This window comes from Marmota monax, unplaced genomic scaffold (genome assembly GCF_021218885.2).
Source record: "Marmota monax isolate L192 unplaced genomic scaffold, Marmota_monax_Labrador192_F-V1.1 WCK01_AAM20220418_F8-fsc00246, whole genome shotgun sequence".
Taxonomy (NCBI): domain Eukaryota; kingdom Metazoa; phylum Chordata; class Mammalia; order Rodentia; family Sciuridae; genus Marmota; species Marmota monax.
This window is the reverse complement of record NW_026694838.1, coordinates 158,429-186,155: the sequence shown is the minus strand read 5'-3', so window position 1 is coordinate 186,155 and position 27,727 is coordinate 158,429. Positions and strand designations below refer to the sequence as shown.

At 43.7% G+C, this 27,727-nt stretch overlaps 1 protein-coding gene across 2 annotated transcripts in view; it reads left to right on the top strand.

Annotated features, from left to right (window-relative positions):
* The window catches only part of Atp10b (ATPase phospholipid transporting 10B (putative)), a 335,264-nt gene that overhangs the window by 265,086 nt on the left and 42,451 nt on the right, over positions 1–27,727 (top strand). For both annotated transcript variants that reach the window (XM_046426272.2, XM_046426273.2), the window contains 8 exons: positions 39–291; positions 1,319–1,557; positions 10,554–10,745; positions 12,096–12,696; positions 15,574–15,683; positions 17,410–17,536; positions 20,142–20,326; positions 24,748–25,069. In XM_046426272.2, coding sequence (XP_046282228.1) covers positions 39–291; positions 1,319–1,557; positions 10,554–10,745; positions 12,096–12,696; positions 15,574–15,683; positions 17,410–17,536; positions 20,142–20,326; positions 24,748–25,069 — 2,029 coding nt within the window. The remainder of the gene's footprint in view (positions 1–38; positions 292–1,318; positions 1,558–10,553; positions 10,746–12,095; positions 12,697–15,573; positions 15,684–17,409; positions 17,537–20,141; positions 20,327–24,747; positions 25,070–27,727) is intronic.

The following is a 27,727-nucleotide window of genomic DNA, read 5'->3' as shown; positions in this document are numbered from 1 at the left end:
CCTGGTTTCTGACTCGGCGGGCATCCATCTCCCCTCAGGTGCTGATCCCGATCTCATTGTACGTGTCCATTGAGCTGGTAAAGCTGGGGCAAGTATTCTTCCTGCACAATGACCTTGACCTCTACGATGAGGAGACCGATTTGTCCATTCAGTGCCGAGCCCTGAACATCACCGAGGACCTGGGCCAGATCCAGTACATCTTCTCCGACAAGACGGGGACGCTGACCGAGAACAAGATGGTGTTCCGGCGCTGCTCCATCATGGGCAGAGAGTATTGTCACCAAGAAAATGGTACGAGGGCTGCCCAGGGCCTCCATCCCCCCTCTAAAAGGAAACACTTCCTAAGTGAAGAGGAATAAAAAGACATGAGCTGGCTGTGGGTAGAGGCTGTGTGGCATTTGGACAGGTTGCCTCCTGTATCCTGTGGCCTTCCCTGTCACACCTCAGGGCTCTTCTTATTTCCTGTCAACTTTCATGTGTTGACAAAGGCTAAATATGATCCCCATGTAGAAACCCTCCAGTGGATCTCTGTCTGGTGACAGTCATAACACAGCCTGTGTATGTCAGGAAGGGACTGGGGACATGTCTCAATGGATTGGCAGTTATGCAGGGAAGCTTTAGGAGTTTCTCGGGTCACTTTAGCTGACAGGTCAGAACAGGTCTAGATCTAGGCACATGCTCATATTTGACATACCTAGAAAATTCCTTACATGCTAACTTATTTTGAAAAAAAAATCTCTTAGACTTTGAGGCAATGTTTTTGGTTAGGAGATAAGGCTGTAAGTGTTTTATCTTATCTGGGCTGAAAGTAGCCCATAAAACACTCTCAGCCACATTCCCACCCCGCCACGCACACACTGTCTAATAGACTATCAGGAGAGCAGTGTTCGTTCTTTTGGTTGGGAGGCATGGAGAAAGAAAGGCGCTGCTAGAGGCAGCCATATGCCCATTCGATGGTGAGAGTTCATCATCTACATGGGAATTTACTAACTACTACTTCTAACCAGTATGGATGGTTTGCTAATCACTTTCATACATTATGTCACCATTAAATCTTATAAACAATCCTAGAGTCAGGTACTTTTTGAAAACCACTGAGGAAATAGAAACACAGGTTGTCGAAGCTCGAAGTCACATAGTAGAGACAGAATTTGAATCTGTGAGAATTAACCGTATCCCTCTTTCTCTAGCATCAGTAGCCCAGTTACCAATTTTCCACAGCAGCCTCAACCCTTGTGGTACTGCGACCTTACCTGGGAAGTCCAGCATCTGCCCAGCTGTGGCCCAGCCAAGGGATAACAGGACTCCTTTCTTGTAGCCAAGCGACTAGAGACCCCAAAGGAACTGGACTCGGACAGTGAAGAGTGGACCCAATACCGATGCCTGTCCTTCCCAGCCAGATGGACCCAGGGCCCTGCAACGATGAGAAGTCAAGGTGGTGCCCAGCCTCTGAGGAGGTGCCATAGTGCCCGGGTGCCCATCCAAGGCCACTCCCGACAAAGGTCTGTAGGACGCCGTGAGAGCTCACAGCCTCCTGTGGCCTTCAGCAGCTCCATAGTAAGTCCCTGTCTTTCCTCTTTGGATTACAAGTGTCCCATGGTAGGAGGGTGTGAGTGAAAGATAAATGACTGTGTAAACTCTGAAAAGCCCTAAAATGGTGGCCCTGGCGTTGAATGGACTCCACACAGGTGCCCTGTCAGCATGTACAACTGTTCATTTCAGAGGTGCAACACTTAGAAATCTGGAGAGTTCATCTAAACATGTAGATTCTGGCTTCTCTTAAAAATGGAATCGGAAAAATTCCCCACACTAGGCCAGAGTTCCTCATGGCCATCACTGGCCTGAGTTAAGGCATCATGTCACCTGGACTGGGCACGCCATCTTCAGTTCACTACAGCCCCTCGCTCTTCTGCTGATCCCCATCACCGAGCTGAGAGCCAGCAGTTGCTTCTTGTGCATCTTTTTCCAATTACACAATTAAGAGAAAAAAAGAAATATGTGTGGTGTCCATGTTTCCATAAAGTAGAGAAATAAGAGAGAAAACCTGGAAGGTCTCGTGTATCTGAAGGAAAATGAGAGAGTATGGTTTTGGTAGAATATGTATGAACAGTTACAAACAAAGACTGTGTCAAAATTACCCAGCTTATTTCACCCTTAGGTTAACTCTGGCCGCTGTGGGCATTCAAGTTTGTAGCATACCTATTAGAAATGCCATATTTTTGACCTAACATATCAAAAGCACTTTCTATATTACTATCTAGTTTTCATAACCCAGGACTCTATATCCTAAAGAAATTGATAAGTCACTGCTCTAACTTTAGGTAAGTACTAAGTTGAAGAAGATTGTAAGAGTTAAGGTTGAGTTAACTCTCTTCATGTTCAGTACATGAACATCATGTACTGAAAAGCAACATTAAAAGGTTAAAACGAGAACAGTGTGTTAAAACAAGTGGCCCTCATAAGCATGCAAGAGAAGCAAAGTGAGCCCGAGATGCTTCACAGAGATTCTGTTCAGTTTTGTTTCCCTTTTGATCTTCCCAAGCGACGTAGCAACAGGACATGTGCATCGCAATCGTTCTTCTCTTGAATTTTGCCTCCTCTAAATGGAATGTTCTTCCCCAACTCTATGCCTGAACATTTCTTTTTAAATGAATTTAGTGAATTGTCATCAGACATAGATTCTGTGTGTCTTTGGGCACCTTCCACTTAGATACCACAGGCATCTCATGCACAGGAGAATGACTGTCTTCCTCCCCTGAGGAACTAAGAAGAAAAAGGAAGGTTTTGGTTTTGGTTTTTTTCTTGGTGTGTGTATACAAATCAGTTCCCTTCTTGTTCAGCTCACAAATCTCAGCAGCCCAAACCAGGCAGAATGAATTTGATGCAGATTCCATAGCTGATGGACAACGGGAGGGACATCTTAACCCACCCACTATCTTTCCAGAATATGAACATAGTCATTCTGCCCTGGCCAGCATATTTCAAAGCCAAGTTCTAAGTTCATTCAGGCGCAATGAGGAAGTTGCTGCAAGAACTGAGGTGCAATTCTTGTTGCGTGGGCAGGTGGAGATGGTGGCACGTTTGTACTTGTTATGAAGAGCAAAGAATACTGCTGCATAGTCAGGTTGAAAGTAGTCTGGGGTTGATGGTAGAACAGCATCTATGGTTAGCTGTCCAGGAGGGTGCAGGCTGAGAGTCAGGAAATGTTGGTTCTGCTTTTAGCTCTACTCTGGCTTGCTGCACAACCTTAAGCCACATATTAAACCTCTTTCTATTCCATTTTTTTGTCACCCCAAAAATACTTACAATTCTTACTAGGCTTTTCAAAGAATCAAACAATGTAATGTCTGTGCTAACCTGCAGGGTCCCCTCTAGTTAAGAAGCAGGCACATTTGGAGTGCAACACCCAGGTTTCCATCTCGGCTCCAGTATGAATTTGCTCTCCATCTCTGATCAACTTGATAAATTGGAAGCCTCAATCTTCTCATCATTAAAGCACAAACAGTGCTTCTGGCTCATGAGTTATTTTTAGGATTTAATTTTTTGGGGTGTGGGGGAGGACCAGGGATAACTCAGGGGCACTTAACCACTGAGCCACATCCCCAGCCCTTTTTTGGATTTTATTTAGAGACAGGGTCTCACTGACCTCCAGATCCTCATGACTCAGCCTCCTGAGCCACTGGGATTAGAGGCATGTACCACCGCACCCAGCAAATATTTAATTCTTAAGATCATATTTCCCCCACTACAGGGAATTGAACCCAGGGGCACTTTACCACTGAGCTACATCCCAAGTTCTTTTTCTTTTTTATTTTGAGACAGGGTCTTGTTTTGTTGCTTAGGTCCTCTCTGGGTTGCTAAGGCTGGCCTTAAACTTGCAATTCTCCTGCCTCAGCCTTCTGAGTCACTGAGATTATAGGCCTGCACCATCACACCTGGTGAGATCCTATGTTTTAGACACAGGGATACCCAATAGATGATTTGTTTTCCTTTATATTTTTTTTCTTTGCTGCATCATCTAGCCGACATTTTGAATACTCTTTCTACAGGGAAGCTGTCTGCTTTGGGCAAATACTTGCATATTTGACATCACAGAGGGGAAATGTAGAGTTTTCATAAAGCACAGTGATTGAGCTCTCTCCCCTGAGATTCTGGTATATCTGGTCCAGAGTGGGGCAGGAACATTCATGTTCTCGTTTCTGATGATACTAATGGGCACCCAAGAGTGAGGCCACTCTAAGGAGACCATTGCCCTACCAAGAAATAAGTCTTCATGCGGCTCCTTATACAGGCCCCCTCATACAGCTTGGGAGGCCTTGGCAGAAGCAGGTGATTCATGCCTTTAAGGGGTCTCATGCTCATGTGTGAAATATCTCTGGCTGCAGAGGGATCGCTGATGTAGTTCTTAGAGACTTCTGTAGCAGCCCCCAGTGGTTCTCTGTGTGTCCACCCTGCCCATTTTTGGTCAGGCTCTGAGCCTGCTCCTTTCCCACCAGCCTTTGGTCCCTCACCCCACCTGCCCATCTGGTATCCGGTCTGGTCTGATAATCTCTCTGAGCCACCTGTCCTTTACCCTCCTTTCGTGAGCCGAGTCAGAACTTGCATAGTCTTGGCTGTGCTTTCTGCCTCCTTCCCAAGAGTCCCGGTTCTTTACTATAGACCAAAGATAAAATGAGAGTCAACAGTAACAACCACCATCAGAGATGGGGTTTTTTTTTTTTTTTTTTTTACTATAGAAAACAAGGAAGTATCAGTGATGATCTTCTAATTGCCTGCTATAAAATCCGTGACCGTAAGGTGAGTAATACACTTAGGAAAATTGTAAGTTCTGGGCCAACGTTTTATAGTCCTGGCAGATGGAAAAGGAAATGCCTTTTCTTTTGTTCCTGGCCTGTAAGCAGCCAAGTTTTTAGCAGAGTGATGTTTAGGAGATGCCACTTGCACAATGTTTTCCCGACCAAAGAATGTCATCCCGTCATGGCGTTTGCCCGCCTCAGCTAGGCAACCCCCCACTCCAGTGCTGCTTCCTTCTGTGGGAATGCCCTCCACCCCTCCAGGAGAATGTGTTTGAGGGGGAAAAGGTTCTCTGCCTCTTTTCCTTAATCTTGGCCCTCTCTCCTTTGGAGAAGATCCTGCAGCACCCCAGTCTGCTACAGATGGGAGGGGTGGCCCTCATGCCACACAACCTCTGCAAGGTTAGGGAAGAGTCTTCCAGGACTAATGTGGCCACACAGGGAAGGAACTGGTGAATCCCATCTCAGCTGTGCTTCCCTTGTCCCCCAGGGCCCCAAAAAGCCACCATAACACCGTTCACAAGAGATGGGGTCTGGCAAGATCTGGAGAACCCCCTTCTTTCTTGTCCACTGAGATCTTCCTGGGCTTATGTCCCATTTGGGAAAAGCTGACCCTAGCAACCTATGGGCTACTTAAGTAAGACATGTACTAACATGGGTCTTTCCCATTTCCTTATCCAAACTAATGTCACCAAGGCCACAACCTCTGCCAGTACAAAAATATCACTTCCCCGAACAAGATTTAAGCCTCCAGCTCCCCAGCAATAAAGCAAGTCTGTGTCCGTGACATTAATACAACCATAGGATTATGTATTAAAAGGGAACCGGGGCTGGTGGTGTAGCTCAATGGTAAGAGTACTTGCCTACCATGCCTAAGGCCCTGGGCTTAATCCCCAATCACTATCAAAAAAAGGGAAGGGGCAATCAAAGACCCATTGGAGGTAAGTCAGTGTGCCTCCCCTCCTCTGTCCCCACCATTCCCGAGACAATCATCATTAGTTTCCTGTGTGTCCTTCCCAAAGAAGTATTCTGTACAGAAGAGAGCATAATTGCTGAATTGGGAAGCATGTGTGTTTTATTTTAATTTTTCCCAAGTTGTACCAGTTGAGACACTCACCACCAACAAATAGAAGGGTCTCCTGATTCCCACCTCTGCCAAGTCTATACATGGTGAGTGTCTGTATTTCCTTTGAATAGACTTTCATTTATTTGATCAGTCAGTCAACAGACAGTCAGCATTCCCTCTGTGGCAAATACTGTGCTAAACACTGGGGATATAAGGACTAACGGGGAATTGCCCCTGATTTCAGGAGCTTTTAAACCAATGAGGAAGCAGGAAGAAAAGCAGAGACGACAGGATGATGCTGTCGTGCAGACACAATGGGTGCCGGTGTGCTGTGAGAACTCAGGCACAGCTGCATTCTACTGGGGGCATCGGGAGGCTTCAGGAAGGCTTAGCACCTGAGCTGAATTTTGAGACAAGAATCAAAGTTAAGTAGAGGAACGAGAAGGACTTTTAATGAGGAGAGAGTAAGGAATGAGGGGTGTTGTCCGAGAGACCATCTGGGCCAGCAAGAGAGAATGGGGGCTCTTTGAAAGGAAAGGTACAAGTCAAGGAGAATCAAAGGAGGAGGTGGGGACATAGGTGCAACCATAACACAGAGGGTTTCCTTCCAGAGCTAAGTGCCAGGCGTCCTGCTTATTTCCATCACTAGCTCAGAGGATTCCTTTAGCATCAGGCTGCTGCATCCAGTCTGCTTCCAGTACCAATCTCAACTTGGGTGCGTTTTCATGAAAACAGAGAGGAGATCAGCAGAGTGGAGCTTGGCCTCCTTTTCTCAGCCTTCAACTTGGCAACACATCCCAGCCAGAAAGGAAGTGGAACCAGTAGTATTCCACTTCCTATTCAAACTGTGGTCCCTGGAGCAGCAGCTATGCTGGAGCATGTTAGAAACACTCCAGACCCACTGAACTAGAATCTTCATTTTAATAAGATCCCAGTTGACTGTGGGAGAAGGGCCAGCATAGTGTGGAAGGGTCCAGGCTTTGGTATCAGGTGGAAATAGATTCAAAGTCCAGCAAATTATTGATGATTTTGCAACCTTGAATAGATTATTTGACTGCAGTGAACCTTTTTGCCTCCTAATGAAAATGAAAGAATGGTAGTAGCCTTATCGATGATTAGATGATGCATAGGAAAGTGTTTAGCAAAGGGCCTGACTTCACTCTACATTCTCAATAAAAGCAATCTGATAATAATAGGACCCTGGAGGGTGAGCTCTGAGATCACCTTCCTCCAGGAGGGTTGGTATGAGTTTAAGGTGTCCTGCAGTAGAAAGAAATCCAACCAATTGAGGACCTGGTGTCCATAAAGTTCTAAGTTGAATATCTAGTGACCTCCCACGAATTTATATTTCTTTTCCTTCAGAGAAATGGACTGGCCAAAGAGCCAGTGGTGGGCAGAGGCACTGCTTTTATCTAAGTGCTCCAGGGGTCGAGTTCCTAATGTTAATGGACCACAAGGAACCACTGGGCTGGAGCAGAAGGAACCATGAAGAACCTGGCTCTGCAGAGGCAAGTCTGTGGTGACTGGATAAGATTGACTGATGTCCACTCCTGGCACCTACAGGCTGGGCCTGCTGCCAGTGCAGGACCTTTGCAGAGGAGCCTTTTTAAAAAAAATGCATTTTTATGTGATTGGGTGGAAAAAATGTTTTGTCTTAACAAAAAGATGTAAAGCATTAATCAGTGGTGAGGTATAGTGATTCCAGAAAGGAGTCAATCAACAAACATTTTTGAGGGAGTAAGGTTAAACCCAGAGGTGTTTAACCACTGAGCCACATCCCCAGCACTTTTTATGTGTTTTACTTAGAAACAGGGTCTTGCTAAGTGGTGAAGAGCCTCACTAAGTTACTGAAACTGGCTTTGAACTCGCAATCTCCTGCCTCAACCTCCCGAGCCACTGAGATTACAGGCCACAGCACCTGGCTCAACAAACATTTTGAGTGCCTGCAATCTGCCAGGTACTGAGGACCCATCCAGAGAGAGTCTTGGCTCTCATGACACTGAGAGTAAATGTACATGAAGTAAATAACAGTCAGTCATTTTACATGTCCCATTTGGAAATAGGCAGCTTGGAGCAAAGCAGTACATTGTAAGGGGCTGAGGTCCGGTGAGTAAAACCTGTCTTAGCTCTGACCCTAAGACAATGCATGATCTTGAACCGTTCACTTCCCTTTTCTTTTGTACTTAGTTTCATCATCAAGGAAAAATAGAGGGTCTAGCTTTGAGGGCCCCCAATTTTGTTCCCCACCTCTGGGTATCTGTGGTCAGGCTTGTTAATGTCTGGGATTGGAGAGAAGAAATTTTAGAGTCAGGCCATCTGGAATGAGCTGAAGGAATCCCTCCCACTTACTGTGTGACCTTCGATAAGGTACTGAACTTCTCTGGGCATCAGTTTCCTCATCTGAAATACAGAGGTTAATGGGGGACTGGCACTCAGCTGCTGCTCAGGGATGCAATGAGGTAAGGGCACACTTGGAACATAAGAAACTCTGTGTGGACAGGAGCTCTCACTCTTACCACGAGAAATGGGCTGACAGTGATTTGGGGGAGTTGGTGAAATGGTGAGAGGCACTGGAGGAAGCCCTGTACTAGCTGAGATCCAGGGATCCCAGCTCTGATTCTGGCTTTACACTACCTCACTGGGTGACATTGGGGAAGTCAGCCCATCTCTTTGGATTTCAATCAAGTTGAGGTTAGCTTGATCTCAGCCTGAAACTGCAACAACCTGGTGAGGTCAGGTGAATGGCATGGATGAGGAAGGTAGGAAAGTCAGGAATGTGAGCTCCTGTTATGAAGGCTGTGCTCAAAGCCAGAGAGGGTGGATAATGCACGTGCCCTTTGCAAGTCTTCTGAAAATAGTGTGGATGGCTTACCCTGGCTTAGGGGGTGATGGACGGAAACGCAGATTTGATATAGTTTTACTAGTACTCTTCCTTTGGGTAAGTTGGCTTTTTCTGGATATCAACTTCTGCTATGAATAAATTGGGTGCATACCTAAATGGGAGAGGATGCTTGAAGAGTGTGCTGTATTCCTGTAGGGTGTGCATGCCAGTTTCCTCCCCGTGGCTCTCACCTGCACCGACAGCCCCAGGAAGGACAGAATAGAATTTCGGGAATCACTGCATTTGGTATTTAGAGAAGACATCTGAGGACTCTTTACCCACTGGAATTTTTTTTTTTTAATTCAAACTTGGGTTTTTATTTGTAAAGCTCATTGAACCTCAGTCTTCCTCCTGCACTCGTCAGTCAAGATTCCCTCGGTCTGTTCTTTTTAACCACTGACCCTTCTAAACTATAATTTAGCTGTAAACTCTGAACCCAGAGAGAAATGGCTTTACGTGTAAATGTCTTTGTAGAGTGAGTTTGTTGTATCAAACTACTCAGAACTGGTTGGTGGTTGAGCTTCTGCTTCAAAGAAACCTGTAGTTAAAAGTTCTAGAAGATACAACCACATAGAAAACTCAATCTCTTCTTTGAGGCCCTTGCCTAACTTCTGGAGAGAGTCAATAGGGACAGAAAAAAGTGAATTTAAAATGGGTCACGTCAAGATGGCGGCAGAGAAGTAAACAAAGCTAGACATTCCTCCCCTCCATCACCACCCCGTGAAGCTGTCCTGGCATCAATTCCTGAGGGGAAGGGAGGGTGGAGATAGAGGGAGATGGATGAACTGTCAATAAAACCAGATATAGGTCAATATGTAATGAATACCAAAGGGATGGTATTAAGTGGCAACTTCTATAAAGATGTTAAAAATGGAAACCCATGAGTCAGATCCAGCCCAGAGACTAAAAAGAAAAAAAAAAAAAAAGAGGTCACTTATCTCTGCTTTATCCTGAAAAGTCAGGCTATTTGGCAAAGTGGATCAGCATGGGAGCATTGCCCACCACTCTTCAAATATGGTCTGACTTGCCAGTTCTGTATTTCTCACCATCCTGGAATATCCTCATCTGTATCTTGGTCCATCCATGCATGTTACATGTGAACGTTTCAAGAACTCATTATTGCAGTTCAAAAGGAAGAGAATTCATTGGAAGCTGGATAAAATCTCACGGGCAGGTGTGACTTCTGGTTATTTGAAATCTAGGTAGGACTTTGGTGGATAGGAGAGGATTTTTCAAAGTGTTATCAGAAGCACAGAAGGAAGAGGGAGCACATCTCGAATGTAGCAAACAGACCACCAGGCTGAGCTGAGGGTCCAACACTGAGAAGAAGTGGGAGTAAAAAGTGGAAACCTAAACTGCAAAACACTCTAGATGCCATATGAATCGATCGTGCTAACAGTGGAGGTCTGAGGTTTTTCGAGTGCCAGGAGGAAAATGGAGTTTTAGGGACTGAAAAAAAATCATACACATGAAGGGTCAAAAAGAAAAGAAATGAGAGCCGACAACCTGGGTTTACAGGATGGTATGGAAATCCAAGATGGAGGGCCAGAGGGTCTGGGCATGGTGAGAAGCATCAGGAATGGTGAACAAATGGAGAGGCATAGCGGGGAAGAAGGGGGAAGAACTTCCAGGACCTGGTAGCTGGAAGATATGGGGAGTTGATAGACAGGGAGTAATCCAATAAAAATCGGCAATGATCAGACCAGATGCAAGACTGCTGTGAAGACTGTATCGCCCTTTCCTCCAGGCATGCCAAAAATCTGATGATGGGGACCTTCCTTCCCAAAGACTCACTCAAGGCTGTCTCTTCCAGGAAAAAGATGTGACTCCAGATAAAAACCTACTGACCAAGGTCCAAGATGCTGCCCTGTGGCTGGAGACCTTATCGGATGCCAGACCACCCAAGTCGTCTCACTCCACCACGTCCTCCATCGCTGACTTCTTCCTTGCCCTTACCATCTGCAACTCTGTCATGGTTTCCACAACCACAGAACCCAGACAGAGGGTAAGGACCAAGGGTAGAGGTGGGGGTGGGGGTGGGGGAGGGGAGGAAGGTAGGAGGTAAGGGAGAAGAGGGTGCGAGAGAAGCAAGGGGAGAAACCCTGATCAGAGAGACATGTGGGTCCTAGCCAAGTGTTACCATTTCTTCACTGTGAGACTTTGAACCAATCTCTTATCTTTTCTGGGTCCTCATTTGAAATAAAATGGAAAAGTTATATAGGAGCACTCTCTCTGCAACTTTCAATTTCTTTTTTTATCTGCCTGCAAGATAGATATTAAGAGTTAGTGCTTACTGAACGCTTGGCTATGTGCCAGCCCCATACTAAACACTTGGCCTGCATTATCATTTAGCCATCACAACCCCAAAGCACTATGGGTTTAACAAGTGAAGTAATGGTCAGTCTAAGAATGTCAGTAACATAACAAAGGAGTTAATATATAGCAGAACCATAATGATTACTAACACCATGTTACGCTGATCCCTGTTTTTAAGTAGGGATTAAAATATACTAAGTGTTCTTATCATGGAAATATGCAGACAATGGTCACTTATGTAAAGTTTTACTTTGAAATTTACCGAAGTGGATTCATCTTCAATTATCCACAAACTCTTCACCACACTCCCTGGGGAGTTGCTGATGAGAATAACTAGGTGATATAACGTGCAGTTATAAAATAAAGAGAAGGGAATTCACTCAAGCAGCAAACCACAACCTTCCTTTAAGATGCTCAGATTCCAAACTACCCTGAGAAGTTGCTTTGGCCCCAGAAAAATCACCAAGTGATCAGAAGTTTTCAGGGAGATTTGGGAGTCAAAAAGCAGTATCTGAGAAATTATTTTGAGAAGGGAGGAAGTGCCTACCATTTTGAAAGAGACAGCATCCAACTCTCAGTTTTCGAGTTCATAGGGGGACTCGAGCTGGCAGAGACCTCAAGAGCCCAATCTCTGGAGTCAGTCAGACCTACGTCATGAGTCCCAGCTTTGCCAGCAACACACTGGTTGATCTTGGCCAATTTATCTAACCCCTTGGTACCTGGGCTTCCTCATCCATAAACCAAAATATTGATAGTGCCTGACTTTCATCTCCTTGTCTTCATTGTGTCCATGATCAAGGTGGAATGACAAAGGAAAATGGGCACTCTCACCCCATAGACTTTCAGGCCTGCAAGGAAATAAATTTGAGTTCTCCCATTTTGGGGGTGGGTAAGACAAGGCCCAGAGAAGAGAGGAAACTTGCCCTTGATCTCAGAAGGCCCAGATAGTCCTCTTAATGCAAAATTGTCTTCCTGTTCCGCATGAAATAGCTTGGTAGTATTTCCAAAATGTAATGCTTGACTTTCCTCCTGACCACAGGTCACCATCCCACCCTCCAGCAAGGCTCTGGGGATGTCCCTGGAGAAGATCCAACAGCTCTTCCAGAGGTTGAAGCTAATGAGCCTCAGCCAGTCATTCTCATCCACTGCGCCCTCTGACACAGACCTGGGGGAGAGTTTCGGGGCTAACATGCCCCCCACAGACTCAGACGAGAAAGACGATGCCTCTGTGTACAGTGGAGACTGCTCCACAGATGGCGGCTACAGGAGCAGCACGTGGGACCAGGGTGACATCCTGGGGTCCGAGTCAGGGGCATCCTTGGAGGAGGTACCAGGGGCCCCAGCTCTCAGCCTGACCAGCCCCGAGTTCTGTTACGAGGCCGAGAGTCCTGACGAGGCAGCCCTGGTGCATGCTGCTCATGCCTATAGCTTCACACTAGTGTCCCGGACACCTGAGCAGGTGACCGTGCGTCTGCCCCAGGGCACCTGCCTCACCTTTGACCTCCTCTTCACCCTGGGCTTTGACTCTGTCAGGAAGAGAATGTCTGTCGTTGTGAGGCACCCGCTGACGGGTGAGATCATCGTCTACACCAAGGGAGCAGACTCAGTTATCATGGACCTGCTGGAAGACCCAGCCCATGGTGAGTCACACCTTCTAGGGCTCCAGGGACAGAGAGCTCTGAGGTTTGATGGGCAGTGTCCGATGGCAGGGAGCTCAAGTTATAGTGTCACCTTGTCCAGCAGGCCTCAACTAGAATACAGGCCCACAAGATGTTCTCAAAGCAAGGTCCTTGAAACACTGTATTTTACATCACTGTGACCTGGAGAATCATTGCTCATTAGTGTATTAAAGACTCTCTACAGTCTCGTAATAGAGAAGGCTCTTTAACTTGTCTAGTTTTCCAAACTCATTCACACATGGATTATCCACAGGCAATTTTGTTGTTGTTGTTGTTACATCAGAATATCCATTAACAAACCTAGAACACAATGTGCTCCTCACCCTTCCCTTTGGAGAGCCGCCAACTCAACCCAGGGAGAGAAGTGACTTGGAGAGATGATGGGGTTAGCTAGTGTTAAATCCAGGGTCCTGGATCCCAGTGTATGCTCTTTTCATCTGCCAGAACCCTGCACTGGGCTCAGTTCACTATGGGAAGCCTCAAGGGTCCCTCCTTATCATCCCTTTCCCCAGCCTCTCCCAGATGGATTTTCATAAACTTGCACTGAGCCACAAAAATGTTCCAAAGTCCCTACATATCAGTGTCCAATTTTGGAGCAGCATGAATTAGTGTGCAGCCGCTTCCTGATTGCTAACAAGGAGAAGACAGTTATGGGCCATGATTCTCCCAGGATAGTAGATTCCAGCCAAGTTTTAGAATTGCCCAGGCAGCCCTGCGCCTCCTGCATTATCAGCTGTGGACCACAGCCAAGAGGTTCGTGGGGATTGATTAGTGTTTAGAATGGGAAGGGAGCTAATTAGTTCTCTTCATCTCCAGACTCTGGCAGACAAGCAAATTCAGTGCTTCTGAATTGAAGGAGGTACAGTCCTCTATCTCTGGGTGACAGCCATCCAAGTTACCTTGGAGATGTTTATTTGTTCCTCACCTGCTTGCAAAGTGAATTAGAGATGCTTCCAATGAACAACAATGTTACTGTAAGAAATGAGAAGAAAAACTTTGAAAGGGGAAAATATTATTATATTTCGAGTGTTTGATCATTCAGTTTGACTATGAGGTTCCTAGCAGCCTCAGCAAAAAGGTAAACTCAAAGTCTCATGAATGGAAGACAAGGGTTTAATCTCAAGCACTGGTGTCTTTCAAAATAAAATATTGTAAGGCAATGCCCAAATGAGATGTGCTTCAGGCACCTGAGCAATGAGAAAATAATAGTTGGATTTTTATAGCATCAAAAAACAGCCTCAAAGTGACATTATGAGAAAACCAGAGCTTTGTTGGACTTTATGCTTGTGCCACTATTAAGAATTGTATTTTTATGTAAATATCAGTGTTTAAAATGGGCTAGAGTCATTTCATGTAGGACAGTGGTCCTTAGAGTGTAAACCCTGGACCAGGAGTATCAGCAACATCTTTAACCTAGTGCAAATTCTCAGCTTCCACCAAGAACTACAGAAACAGAACCTCTGTGGCAGAGGCAGAACTCTGCATTCTGACAATACTTCCCTCCAGGGATCCTGATGCACTCACCTTTGAGAATCACTGCTGTGGGGACAAGGAGCCCTAACCAGCAGGCAGTGTGATAAGGTGACCACCAGCTGCGATGTCACACCGACCTGAGTTTGCCTCTCAGATCTATTCTTCTAGCTACATGAAGTTAGGCAGGTACTCACATCCTCTAAGCCTATTTATAAGCATACCTTTCTTAGAGGTTTATTGCAAGGACTGACCCAATAACATCCATGAAATATGCTCAATAAATAATATTTGCTATTGTTTCATCATCAACATCATCATAATGCTCCCTAAAGGTATGACTATATTATTTCTCTGTATATGAAAACACTGATTATTCAATGTTCTATATAGTCTATAAAAGAAAACAAGAAGGTGTCATAGCAAAAAAAAAAAAAAAAGAATTGTATTTTTAAATTTGCATTGTCTGTAGGATTAATGAGATTCACATATTCTGTTCACTACTTAGGACCTCTAGAGATCTCAATCCAGCCCTGCTAAAGGCAGATTCTGAAGTTTTTTCCAAGCTTAGCTTCACAGAGTGCGGCAATTGATTGATTAGTGATGTCTGTGATAATTAGACCAAGGAAGTGGTGAGGACTGGGATCCTACCCCACACCAGCCAACCCAGGCTTGAAAGCTTTGCGTTTTATGATTAAAGTATTAGAATTTCAAGAGAAAAAGACAAATGACTTCTGAAAGAAATTTATTATGTAGAACTTCACAGAGGAGACTTTGAACAACCCACTAAAATATTTTTTCAGACTAGATTTACAGGAAATGCAAAAAAAAAAAAAAGTTTTTTCTAAGATCATCTCCTATATAGAAATCAAGCCTAATTGAACAAGGTTCGTGTGGTGATGGATTTAACTAATGAGATGCAGGTTCTAGTTGTTTCGAGACCTAACACAACACAGAAACAAAGCAGATGACAAGATTGTGGATAGAGAACAATCTGAAAGTCAGGACCACCTTAGGTGTAAACAAGGATTTAGATTTCTGGTCCCAATTCACGGCTTCCACAGGACCTAGAAATCTCCCTTAAGTTCCAGGTGATTTTCATGCCAATGGGTGTTTGAGAACAATACCGTAAGGACCTACTTTCCTTAAACAGCACTTTTTCTAGCTAGGCTTTCAATGAGATGTAGAGAACAGACAATTTAAGGACTCTTGGAGTTATCTTCCAGGGCAACCTGACAGCCAGGAGAGTTCTACAATGTTCCTAGGGAGTGCTATTGCTAGAATGTCTCTGCTGAGGAGATCCCAGGGGGATGGGATTCTTAAGCATTTTTGTGCATAGTCTTATGGGAAATAATGACTATTTGACAGTGGCTGACATTGATGTGGAAAAGAAGCTGAAGAAGATCCACGCCCGGACACAAAAACATCTAGACTTGTATGCAAGAGATGGTTTACGCACCCTGTGCATCGCCAAGAAGGTGAGAGCACATTCCTCCAGGCATGCTTTGAGTATCATCAGGTAGCTCAACGGCCTTAGTCCTGCTTTGGTCTCTTTATAAAAGATGCTTAGTGTTGTTTGTTTTTGCATTTTTTAATATTAGCTGTTCTGATTTGTCACAAAAATCCACGACTTTGACTAATTTTGTTGGAGCAGAAATTTGAGCAGCAAGATCCCTTATCAGTGTGGTTTTCCTCATTCTCTGCTCTTCATTGTACATGTAAGGGGTAACCTATAACTCGATGTTAAAATTTTGCATTATTTGCCTGGATTCAAATTGGAAGGACGTTTATGTGTTCACATAGAGTCTAAATGTTTGGCTTCTCTTGAAAATTTAGAGGATCTGGGTCTCTATTGAATGTCAGCTAAAAAGCATGTAGCAGCTGATTCCCATGATGAGGGACATAGGGACACATTCAGCAATGTTCTGCGGAATTACCCTGGGCCCAGTAATTGTTATGTAGATTACACACACCATGCTCCACAGATCTTTGTGGCCCATGTAGGAGCAAGAGGGCTGCAAACTGCAGAGTGGGGGCATCTGGCAGGAAGGAGTGCCATGATGGGCATGCTTTGCTAGGTGGTGGCTTCTCCTCCCTAAATCCCCAGAGCTCCTCCTTTCTTTCATGATGCTTAGTGCAACATAGAGATCAAAAATTCTTGCTTCAAAGCCAGACCTCCCTGTGTGCAAGTCCCAGTCTCCACTTTGTATATATAACCTTGAACATGTTTCCTTGCCTGAGATGTTTTGTTTTGTTTTGTTTTGGAGCAAAATGGTGCAAATGCTGTCTATCTTATTTGGTTAACTAAGGCTAATGCACATATAGTGCCAGGGATAGTAATAAGTGCTTATTACTCTGAATTAGGATTATACCCTTACCATCTTCTAAAGTTATTTGTGCATATTTTGTTCCCGCTAATAGACTGTGCATTCCTCAAAATCAAAAGGTCTACCTGGGTCTTGTGGGTTTGTGCTATAATGTTCCACACAGGGACTGGGAATATTTGGTGCATGGACAAAAGAATCCTTAATTTATATAAGAGAATGTATATCACATAAAAAGTAGGGTCTACAAGTGCTAATGGACACTGAGGGAAGAAGAAATGCACCTATGTGTAGGACAGGAAGCCTAGCAGAGTGGTCCCTAGACTGTGCAAAATAAGGCTGCCCTCTCCTCTCCAGCCTTGTTTTTGGTCCCTTCCAACTTTACTTTTCATCCTTCCACCAACAGATATACTCAAGGCCAAGTTCGTTCCTATTACCCAGGCTTTGCATTTCCCAGGGCTGACCCTTTCTCATCATTGGATCTTAGCTTGCCTGCCACTTGTAGAATAGACCTGAACAGCCCTCTATCCCAGTTTTCCTCTTACCCCATCACACTCCATGATATCATCCTTTTCACTGTCTGCACAGTACTCCTGAAAGTGATCTTTTAATTTACCTATCTAATGTCTCTTATCTTCCACTAGCACATTAGCCCGGTTCTAGGACCTTGTCTGCCTGATCATCTCCAGTGCCCTGAGCATGCTGGGGACTCAAAAGATGTTTGGTGGTATAAGAACATACAGATCAATCTTTCATTGATTGAAGAGAGCGCCCCATCTGATGATGTCCTGTAGCTCAAACAGGCCTTGCAGGTGTGAGAGGAGGGATTCTACTTGCTGACCCACCCACAGTTATTAACAAACCTCTTTCTGTCCTGAAGGTAGTAAGTGAAGAAGACTTCAGGAGATGGGCCAGTTTCCGGCGTGAGGCCGAGGCATCCCTTGACAACCGAGATGAGCTTCTAATGGAGACAGCACAGCGTCTGGAGAATCAACTCACCTTACTCGGTAGCTAAAAATAAGTTATCATTATACAAAAAAAAAAAAAAAAGGAATTCCCTAAGTTGGAAGGGAGTTCTTGGCCCTGATTCTGATGTCACTATGGAGTTGTCTCAATTAGCAGCCTTCCCTGGGTACCCTTCCAGGTATTTGGCATAAATGGGCCATGTCATCACCCAACCCAAGGTTCCTGAGGAGGCCTGGGAGCATTCCTACACTCTCTGCTGGAAGAAACCTGCGAGTTTGGCTCTTTCTCTAAGAGCACATTTTTTCTGTCCATTCAAAGGTTGGGCCCTAACTATGGGTCGGGTAACATGCTAGGCTTTGGGGCTACAACAGGGAGCAAGAGCCACAACTCTGCCCTTCCAGAACTCAGAGTCTAGCATGATACTGAATCCTTAGGCAAGTAACTTCGTCACTCTGAACAAGTGATAACAGCTGGGCTGGAAGAGGTACCAGATGAGATGGAAGTACAGGAAGGAGGTACTAACCTGACCCCTGGGCCAAGGAGGGCCTAGGACAACCATTAACTGAAAGGACCCAAATGAAGGCCCAGATATGAGATTCTCTGTGGCTGGAACAAAGTGCGGGGGAAGAATTGATGAGAGGTAAGAGAGGGCTGTGGGGCCCACACTACGAAGGATTAGATGAATCAGATGCTAAGTGTTTGGAGAGGGAAAGGCTTAGATTACAAAAATTGCCCTGACTACTGATATATGGAAGGTAGATTGATATACTGGGGGAAGATAAGAAGCACCAAGACTGATTAAAAAATAGATTGCATTCCTACTGTAAGAAAAGCATTGCAAAAGAGGAGGCTTTGTTAATCAGACCTTGGGAACAAGGTCTTGCCAAGGCAATGTCTGACAGCATGCACTGACAGGGAAGTAATGGTGACCAGAGGATGAGGGCCAAGTTCAAGCCCTGTCATGACCTTGCTGTATGCCCAGTGACATATCCCTGCACCTTAGCTTCTCTGGACAAATATCTCTTGAGTACCCAGCCAAGCAGAGCCCAAGGAAAAAGACCAAAGTTGCTATAAGAATATGTACCTTTTCATATAAAAGGTAGCAACAAGATTTACTTGAACAGCCAGCAAGCAAGGAGAGAGAACTGCTCCCTACCTCTTTGGGTCTTTAGTTTCCTGTATCTTGGCCACAGAAGCCTTTGCTTGCTGCCTTATAAGGTCCTTTTAAGCTGGACCAGCGTCACTTAGTAATAGCCAGAAAATGGGTAGGCCAGAAACTTATCAACTATAAAAGGCTACTGAAGTTGCCCCTCCAAGAGGCCTCTCTGGTTTCTGGGTAGCACTGTGGCCCCAGGTGGCGAGAAGCGGCTGTCACCTTGGTCTGCTAAATGAGAGCTTGTCAGAACCCACTGGCCTCCCCTAGCAGGGAAAGGCTTCACTACCTTCCCATTTCATTTTCCCTTTTGCACAAATAAATGTGTGTTTCTTCCTCTCCGTTATATAAGTCGTATTCAGAAGCTCACCTGCAGTCTCACCCTGGGAGGGAAAGATGAGGCTCATGCTGTCACTTTTCAACCTGAAACACAAAACAGGCACATTTTGGGACAGAGAGGTTCCTTTTCTCCCCTCAAGATAGCTTGGAAAGTGGAGGACTGGGCTGAGGAGGGATTTCTTCTTGCCACCAAGAAACTGGCATGCCACTAAGAAGCTGCCTTGTCTGCATATTAGGTCCCCTAATATGAAATGATCTCTTCAATATGCATCCAGTGTAACTGCTTTGCCAGCCTATTATCACTCTGGATTATTAAAAGAAACAAAATGCCTTGCTTCTGCCCAGAGTGAGATGGGTAGCCATTAGTCTGTGGCCTGAAATGAATCTCAATTTAAATGAAGATTTATTTTTGCTTCATCACTTAGCAACTATTCAATATTTGGGTATATATTCATCCGGATTGATGCAAAGCTTGAGATCCTTCAAAAACTGTGAAAGCTGCCTGTATGTTATAAAAAATGTCTCTGTTAATTCCAGCAGGATTAGTTACAAAGAGTTCAGTGTCTCCACTTCTCCCCATTCTTTGTGATAGTTTGGATCACCAAAACCTCTCCCCTGCACTCAGCTCAACCTCCTAAGTAACTGCTAGCCCTGAATTTCACCTTGCTTCCTCCAACCCCTAATCCATTCTCTAGAATGATTTTAAAACACAAACTGATCCTGTCCCTCTCCAAGTTAACACCCTTTAATAACTCTCTTTGCCACCAAATAAATTGCAAACCCCTCAAGGCTGAGGGACTCTGCCTGCAGCCCTTCTCTTCCTCCCTGGCTACACCTCTCACTTCATCTTCGATATGTCCCCAGCAAGGCCTTTCCTGACCTCCTAGGTGAAGTCCAGTTCTCCTCGTGTGCACGTACAGGGCACATTGGCTTTTTCTAATCACCTAGCTCAGTTATAAATCCTTCTTCATTGACCTTTGATTTCTGAGAGGGTAGGAACCAGCTCTACCCAGTTCATTGTTTACCCTGGGTGCCTGACCTAGCACATATTAATAACATTTAATAAACATTGCCTTGCTTCATAGGGCTTTGGGGAACTTAAGAAGCCACTATTTCACCATAAATATGAGCTATGGTGTCTTTGATCACTCCAGGAGCCACTGGGATCGAAGACCGGCTGCAGGAAGGAGTTCCAGATACAATTGCTGCTCTGCGGGAGGCTGGGATCAAGCTCTGGGTCTTGACAGGAGATAAGCAAGAGACAGCGGTCAATATCGCGTATTCCTGCAGACTGTTAGATCAGACCGACACCGTTTACTCCATTAATACTGAAAATCAGGTAAGACCAAAGTAGGAATCACGTATAAATATAGAACTTCACCCTAGTCAACAGGAGAAAGACTCATAGGTAAGATTTGGGCACACAGGGAAAGCACATCGGATCACACAGCTTAATATGCCCCCCCCCCATGTTGTCTGATCTTTTGTGTTACCTGCAATATTACAAGCTTGTACCTCTCCTCAAAACCAGCATCAGCAAAAGCAAGGTGCTAAGCAACTCAGGGAGACCCTGTTTCTAAATAAAATACAAAATAGGACTGGGGATGTGGCTCAGTGGGCGAGTGCCCCTGGGTTCAATTCCTGGCACCAAAAAACAAGTTAGTTGTATCTCTCCCAAATTCCATTCCTGGTCCAGTTTCCCCGTTTTACAGACAAGGAAATTAAAGACAATCCCAAAGGCTCAGTCACTTGCTAGTTTCTGATAAAACTAAGGCCAAAACTCTGTTCTCCTGCTGGGCTAATGCTATTTACACTCTAAAACACTATTTACTCAAGAATTGCATTTTTAAGTTTCTTACAACATTAATTCACACGTCAGAACAGTCACAATTAAATTGAAACTGTTCCAAGTTTAAGGCTTCAGCGCCAATTTTATGTCCCGAAACCCCAAGGGAATAATAATGTAAGTCCAGTATGTTTTGATGGTGAAGGAAGAGAAAGAAGCCAAGTCCTAAAAGGCAATTTTCAACCAAAGTAGGGTATATAGGTTGTGGGTGGCAGGAAGTCAGGTTCAGGAAAGTGCTGTGTGAAATGGGAAGAAGAACATTCCAAGCTCTTATACAATTTTGCATTTAGGAGGCAAAATCTATTTTCACAATGCATCTTCTTGGCAAGAAGGTTGAGAGGTGAGCATGGAGACATTCACACCTGTCTAAGGGGGCAGGGATTGGATTAGGCAGGCTGGTGGGCATCCCATAGGGAAAAGGATGGAGGAGGAAGGCCAGGAATTAAAGAAGCCAGAAAATGGGGAAATGAGGACACTGGCCTCTCTTCTTCAGCTTGCCTAAGTGCACTCTAGACCTAGAATGAAAATTTGGGAAGTTTTATATTTGGCTTTTATTCCATGCACAAGTATTTGAAAACGCATACACACACAGTATACTGTGAAGAATGCCTGAGAACCTTTAGATTATTTTTAATCCTTTTATGTCAGATGCCCAGATTATGCTTGATTAAACACCAGTGAATTTTGAAGATGAAAATACTCTCATGTAAAACTATAGCTTTAGTATTATGTTTAGGAAAAGAAGGTAATTTTCAGCTTGTTTAAGTGCTTGATCTCTGTAATAGTATTGATTCTTGACAGTCCTGCTTGCAATAGGAAATTGTCTGCCATGATCCGTCCTTCTGTCATCCCCCCACACACACCCATGAATTCTGAAAGTAAGACACATGCAAATCTGTGAGGTGGCCAGCATGAAGGGGAGGGGTGGGATTCTCTTAAATGCAATGCATTCTTTTTGCATTGGGAGCCCAGGTTCCCAAGAAACAATGGGCCACACTCCAAGTAGTCGGTTCAGTCATGGAATCTTTAATTCCATACTGTCAGTCCTTTTATCACTGTCCAGGACCCTCAACATGATGCCTGAATCCTTATCCCTGCGCCACTAAACCTGCAATATTAGTCTTTTTCACCCTTGCCTGGGATTAAGCAGTAGGTACGTAAATATGTCAAGCCAGAAACTGGAAAAATACATTCTAAATCTTAGATTTATTTAAACCCCCATTTAATGTAATTACTTATTCAGTGGATATTTTCTCCAAGGGTTTTAATCTGCCTAATTCATTATAAATTGATTTAGGGTTACTGTGTCTTTCCTACGTACCTTAAAGCAATAAGCAAATTTGAGACCTATCTAGACCTCAGGGTTCTCATCCATAAAATGAGGGAAATACTAAGTCATCCCCAGAAATGTTAATTTGTCAAGAAATTTTTAAAGGGACTGATAACAACAACTGCTGTTATCAACAACCTGTAGTGCAGCTTAATAGTCTAAATACGGTACTTCTTGAACTTCACTCTCCTAATCTGTGTAAAAGGGTTTAAAATATTTACTTAAGAGGCTACTGGAAGGATTAAATAAGACCACAAAAAAAGCATTCACTTATAGTAACCAATACTAGTTACCTATGGCTGTATAACAAATTACTCCACAGTTTAGCAACTGAAACAGGGATTTACGAGCCTGTGGGTTGGACTTCCACAAGCATCATCCTCACAGGGTGCCTGTGGTTCAAGGTCTCTATTGAGGTTGTAGTCAAGCCTGCAGGGCTCTGGACTCATCTAGAGGCTCAGCTGGATAGGTAGTTTGGGAGTAAGAAGAGTCCTGCTTCCAAGTCCACTCGTGATTGTCAGCAGGCCTCAGTTCCTAGCCGTTTGGGCCTCTCCACAGAGCTGCTACACAACACAGCAACTGGTTTTTTCCAAGGCAAATCTTTTCTATAGAATGAGAAAGAGTAACACCTCTTCGTTTTTTTTGTGGAATTCTTCTTCATTAGAAAGAAATAGGTAGATCTAATTCACACTCAGTGGAAAGAGATTATACGAGGGCATGAGGACCAGTAAATGGGCAATTCCCCAGGAATTGGCCACCATCGAAACTTGACAGTAAATAGTCACTATTTGTAATTAATCCTTTGGAAATAAGCAAGTCAAGAAATTTGATTTTTGAGACTGACATTTCTAATGCCTTTCTGAAGACATATATTGGAGGGATTTATATAATCAATACCAACCCCGCTTCCAGAAAAGATCACCTTGTGTTATTTCCTAAATAAGTGCCTCTAATACAACTATTTGCTCCTGGAACCACTTCGTGTGGCTTCTTTGGGCTCTGTGCATTCCACATTGCCTCACAACATTTACTATCTCCTAAAGAAAAACTTGAGAACAACCAGCTACAGCTATGGCCGCATTTGCTCTAGAATGTATTCTAGACATTCCCAGATAGGTCTATGGGATATTGTTAAGAGTTCTATCACTTCAGAACTAACTTTACAAGTTTTGCTGATATGTGCATATGATCTGAAATGTTTCTAATTATTTCATTTAAATCAACTCATTTGAATTTTTATTTTTAGAATAATTACTTTGTGGGAGTTGCGGGGAACACTGGGGATTAAACCCAAGGACTCTACCACTGAGCTACACCCCAGCCCCCCTTATTTTAACATTTCATTTGGAGACAGGCCTCAAACTTGCTATCTTCCTGCCTCAGCTTCCCAAGTTGCTGGGATTACAAGTGTGTACCACTGCAACCCAGCTAGAATAAAATTTTAGCACTTCAATAAATGAAAAAAGTATTATTTCTTGCCTTGGATAAAAGAACACTGTAAAGTAATTACCATATGAATAAAGCAATGCTGCTAAAATTAATACTACCGTCTTCCACAGCCTGTTCAGACATTACAGAGATATTAAGAATATAATGAGAACCAAAATCTGATTTTATCTTTGATATAGTCAAAAGTAATGGAAAACACTTATGAATAAATGACTTCCTCACTATATTTCAAAGTAAATATCAGGGGGGAAAAATCATGGGGATTCCTCCAAACCATAAGACTTTCACAGGGATGTTTTGTCCAAATCAAAGTGAGCAACATTTCATGCAACAGTTCTTATGACCTTTTATGGAGTAGACCAACAGATAAAAACAAATCCAGAATAGATGTGGGGTTTTTTGTTTTATTTTTATTTTTTGTTTTTTGTTTTATTTTATTTTGATACCAGGCATTGCACTCAGGGGCACTCGACCACTGAGTCACACCCTCATTTTGTATTTTGTTCAGAGACAGGGTCTCATTAAGTTGCTTATCACCTCACTTTTACTGAGGTTGTACTTGTGATCCTCCTGCCTCAGCCTCCCCCACAGTTGGGATTACAGGCATGCACCACCATGCCGGCTGATGTGTTCTTTTTAATTAGGAAGCCACAGTTTGGGTAGTAATGGCCCTGCCTCCTCTACTGTGTTTGGATGACCTTGGGTGAGTCACCTGAGAGCTCACTGTTCCAATCTCATCTCTAAATGAAGCTCTGTTGTACCCATTAGGATGCTCTAAGAAGTAAAGAGCACTGAAATGACCTGTTAAAAAAAAAAAAAAAAGCACCATAACCGCATGAAATATTGTCATCATTTACCATCGTATTAGCATTATTTATCTTAAACCAACCTTGGATCAGTCTTCATCTTGCTGAGTTATTTCCACTTCTCAAGCAGTGTCTATTTTGACCGTTATTTGATTTCAAATTAATATTGCTTTGGTGCTATTTAAAATATTGCAGAAAAGGTAAACATTGGAGAACAACTCCCGAGTCATACCTATGATAGTAAAATTGTTATTATTAAAGTGAAAATTTTAACATACATTTGCAAGGTTGCTCGCTATGTTATAACCATATCCTCTCACTGTGTATAGGAGACCTGTGAATCCATCCTCAATTGTGCACTGGAAGAGGTCAAGCAGTTCCAGGAGCCACAGAAGCCAGGCTGCAAGCTCTTTGGCTTCCGCCTCCCTTCCAAGACCCCATCCCCCACCACCAGAGCTATGGCTCCCGAAGTTGGTCTGGTCATCAATGGGAAGACGCTGAATGTCATTTTCCAGGGAAAGCTGGAGAAGTTGTTTCTGGAGCTGACCCAGTATTGCCGGTCTGTCCTGTGTTGCCGCTGCACCCCACTTCAGAAGAGTATGATCGTCAAGTTGGTGCGAGACAAACTGGGCGTCATGACCCTTTCCATAGGTATCTATCATGCATAAGGCACAGGCGGCAGCTTAGCTGGGATTATCTGACAAAAGGCCTGGACCAGAAGTGGGAGGTCAGGGGCAAGATGCTTAGACTTGTGGAAAGCCCTGGTCTCAGAAAGGTCAAAACTACAATCGAAAAGTGGCAACTAGGAGATCCAGCAGAGGTTGGAGTAGGAGAGTGCATCAAAGCTTTTGGGTCTCACAAGTCATATAAAGGAGGTTCAGGGCTTAGATGGAGGTTGATGCCAATGAGCGCCTTGAAATTCAGAACCTGCAAGTAGCTCAAAGTGTCACCAACACTGCACACTCAGGCCATCTCCATCCTAACATGCAGCCCATTTCTCCTTCAGTTCTGTACAGGGAAATAACCTCGGGCTTAAGAGCATTGAAGTCTGATGAGATTGTCTCACTTTTTAAGTGTATTCTAAATAAAAGGCTAACACAGAGCAGGTCCTCCATAAATGCTAGCAAGTTAGTTGATGAAGAATTACTCTGAGGGGATAAGCTTCAATCATTGCAAAACATAGATATAAACAGTACTCACTGAACACCCTCCACCAACAACCAGACCTGGTTTACAAGGGTCTTCACAACCTGGTCTCTGCTAACTATGCAGCTGTGTCTCCTGCCATGGCCACCTCCATTTCCCTGTCCTTTTGGCTCTCCATGTTCCAACCCAAGGTAACTGCTTGCCATTCTCCACGAGTCTTGTCCCCTCTCACACTTTTTACAAGAAGTTTCCTCTGTAAAAACACTTGGTCTGTTGCTATATAACCGTCCCTTCCCCTGGGATGGCCATAGGACCCACTGCCTTGGTATCATGCACTGTTATTTTTTCATGGTGGCCTCCTCTGTATACAATGTTTCCCTGAAGTACCAGGACCAGTCTGTTTTATTCACATTTGATCCCACACCATTGCATGCCAGACATGCAAATCACAGCAATCCTCCCTTATCCATGTTTTACTTTCCACCGTTGCAGCTACCCATAGTTAAATGAGATCCAAAAAAAAGCAGAGAGAGAATTCAGGAAACTGATTCCTAAATTTTAAATAATTATTATAGTATACTGTTTTACTATACTGTTCTAGTAGTAGCTATTGTTAATGTCTTGTATATGACAGTAGAATGCATTACAATTCTTATTACACATATAGAGCACGATTTTTCATGTCTTCATTTATACATATATACACATATTCACACCAATTCATGTCTTCATACCTGTGCTTTGGATAATAATGATCATCACATTCCAGCATCATTAATTACCTCATGCTCCCTCCCTTTCCCTCCAACCCCTCTGCCCTATCTACAATTCATCTATTCCTCCCATGCTCCTATTCCTTATCCCACTATGATTCAGCCTCCTTACATCAAAGAAAACATTCAGCATTTGGTTATTTGGGATTGGCTAACTTCACTTAGCATTATCTTCTCTAACTCTATCAATGTACCTGCAAATGCCATGATTTTACTCTTTTATTGCTGAGTAATATTCCATTGTGTATATATGCCACATTTTTTTTATCCATTCATCCACTAAAGGGCATCTAGGTTGGTTCCACAGTTTCACTATTGTGAATTGAGCTGCTATAAATATTAATGTGGCTGTGTCCCTGTAGTATGCTGTTTTTAAGTCCTTTGAGTATAGTCCAAGAAGAAGGATAGCTGGGTCAAATGGTGGTTTCATTCCCAATTTTCAGTCCCACCAGCAGTGTATGAGTGTGCCTTTTCCCCCACAACACTTATTGTTGTTTGTCTTCATAATAGCTGCCATTCTGACTAGAGTGAATGATATCTTAAGAGTAGTTTTGATTTGCACTTCTGATTGCTAGTGATGATGAACATTTTTTCATGTATTTATTGATTGTATATCATTTTCTGAGAAGTGTCTGTTCAGGTCCTTGGCCGTTTGTTGATTGGGCTATTTGGTTTTTTGGTGCTTAGCTTTTTGAGATCTTTATAGACCCTAGAGATTAGTGCTCTAACTGATGAGTGAGGGTTAAAAATTTGCTTCCAGGCTTTATATTCACCTCACAGATTGTTTCTTTTGCTGAGAAGAAACTTTTTAGTTTGAGTCCATCCCAGTTATTGATTCTTGGTTTTAATTCTTGAACCCCAGGAGTCTTATTAAGGAAGTTGGGGCCTAATCCCACATGATGGAGATTACAGCCATCTCTTCTATTAGACGCAGGGTCTTTGGTTATATTCCTAAGTCCTTCATACATTTTAAGGTTTTTTTTTGCATGGTGAGAGATAGGGGTTTAATTTCACTTTGTTGCATATGGATTTCCAATTTCCCCAGCACCATTTGTTGAAGAGGCTATCCTTCCTCCAATGCATGTTCTTGGCACCTTTGTCTAAGATAATTGTAATTTTGTGGGTTAGTCTCTGTGTCCTCTATTCTGTACCATTGGTCTACCAGTCTGTTCGGGTGCCAATAACAGGCTGTTTTTGTTACTATTGCTCTATAGTATAGTTTAAAGTCTGGTATAGTGATGCGACCTGCTTTATTCTTCCTACTAAGGATTGCTTTAGCTATTCTTTTGTGTGTGTGTTGTTTTTTTTTTTTTTAATTCTTATTGTTGGTTGTTCAAAACACTACATAGTTCTTGACATATCATATTTCACACTTTGATTCAAGTGGGTT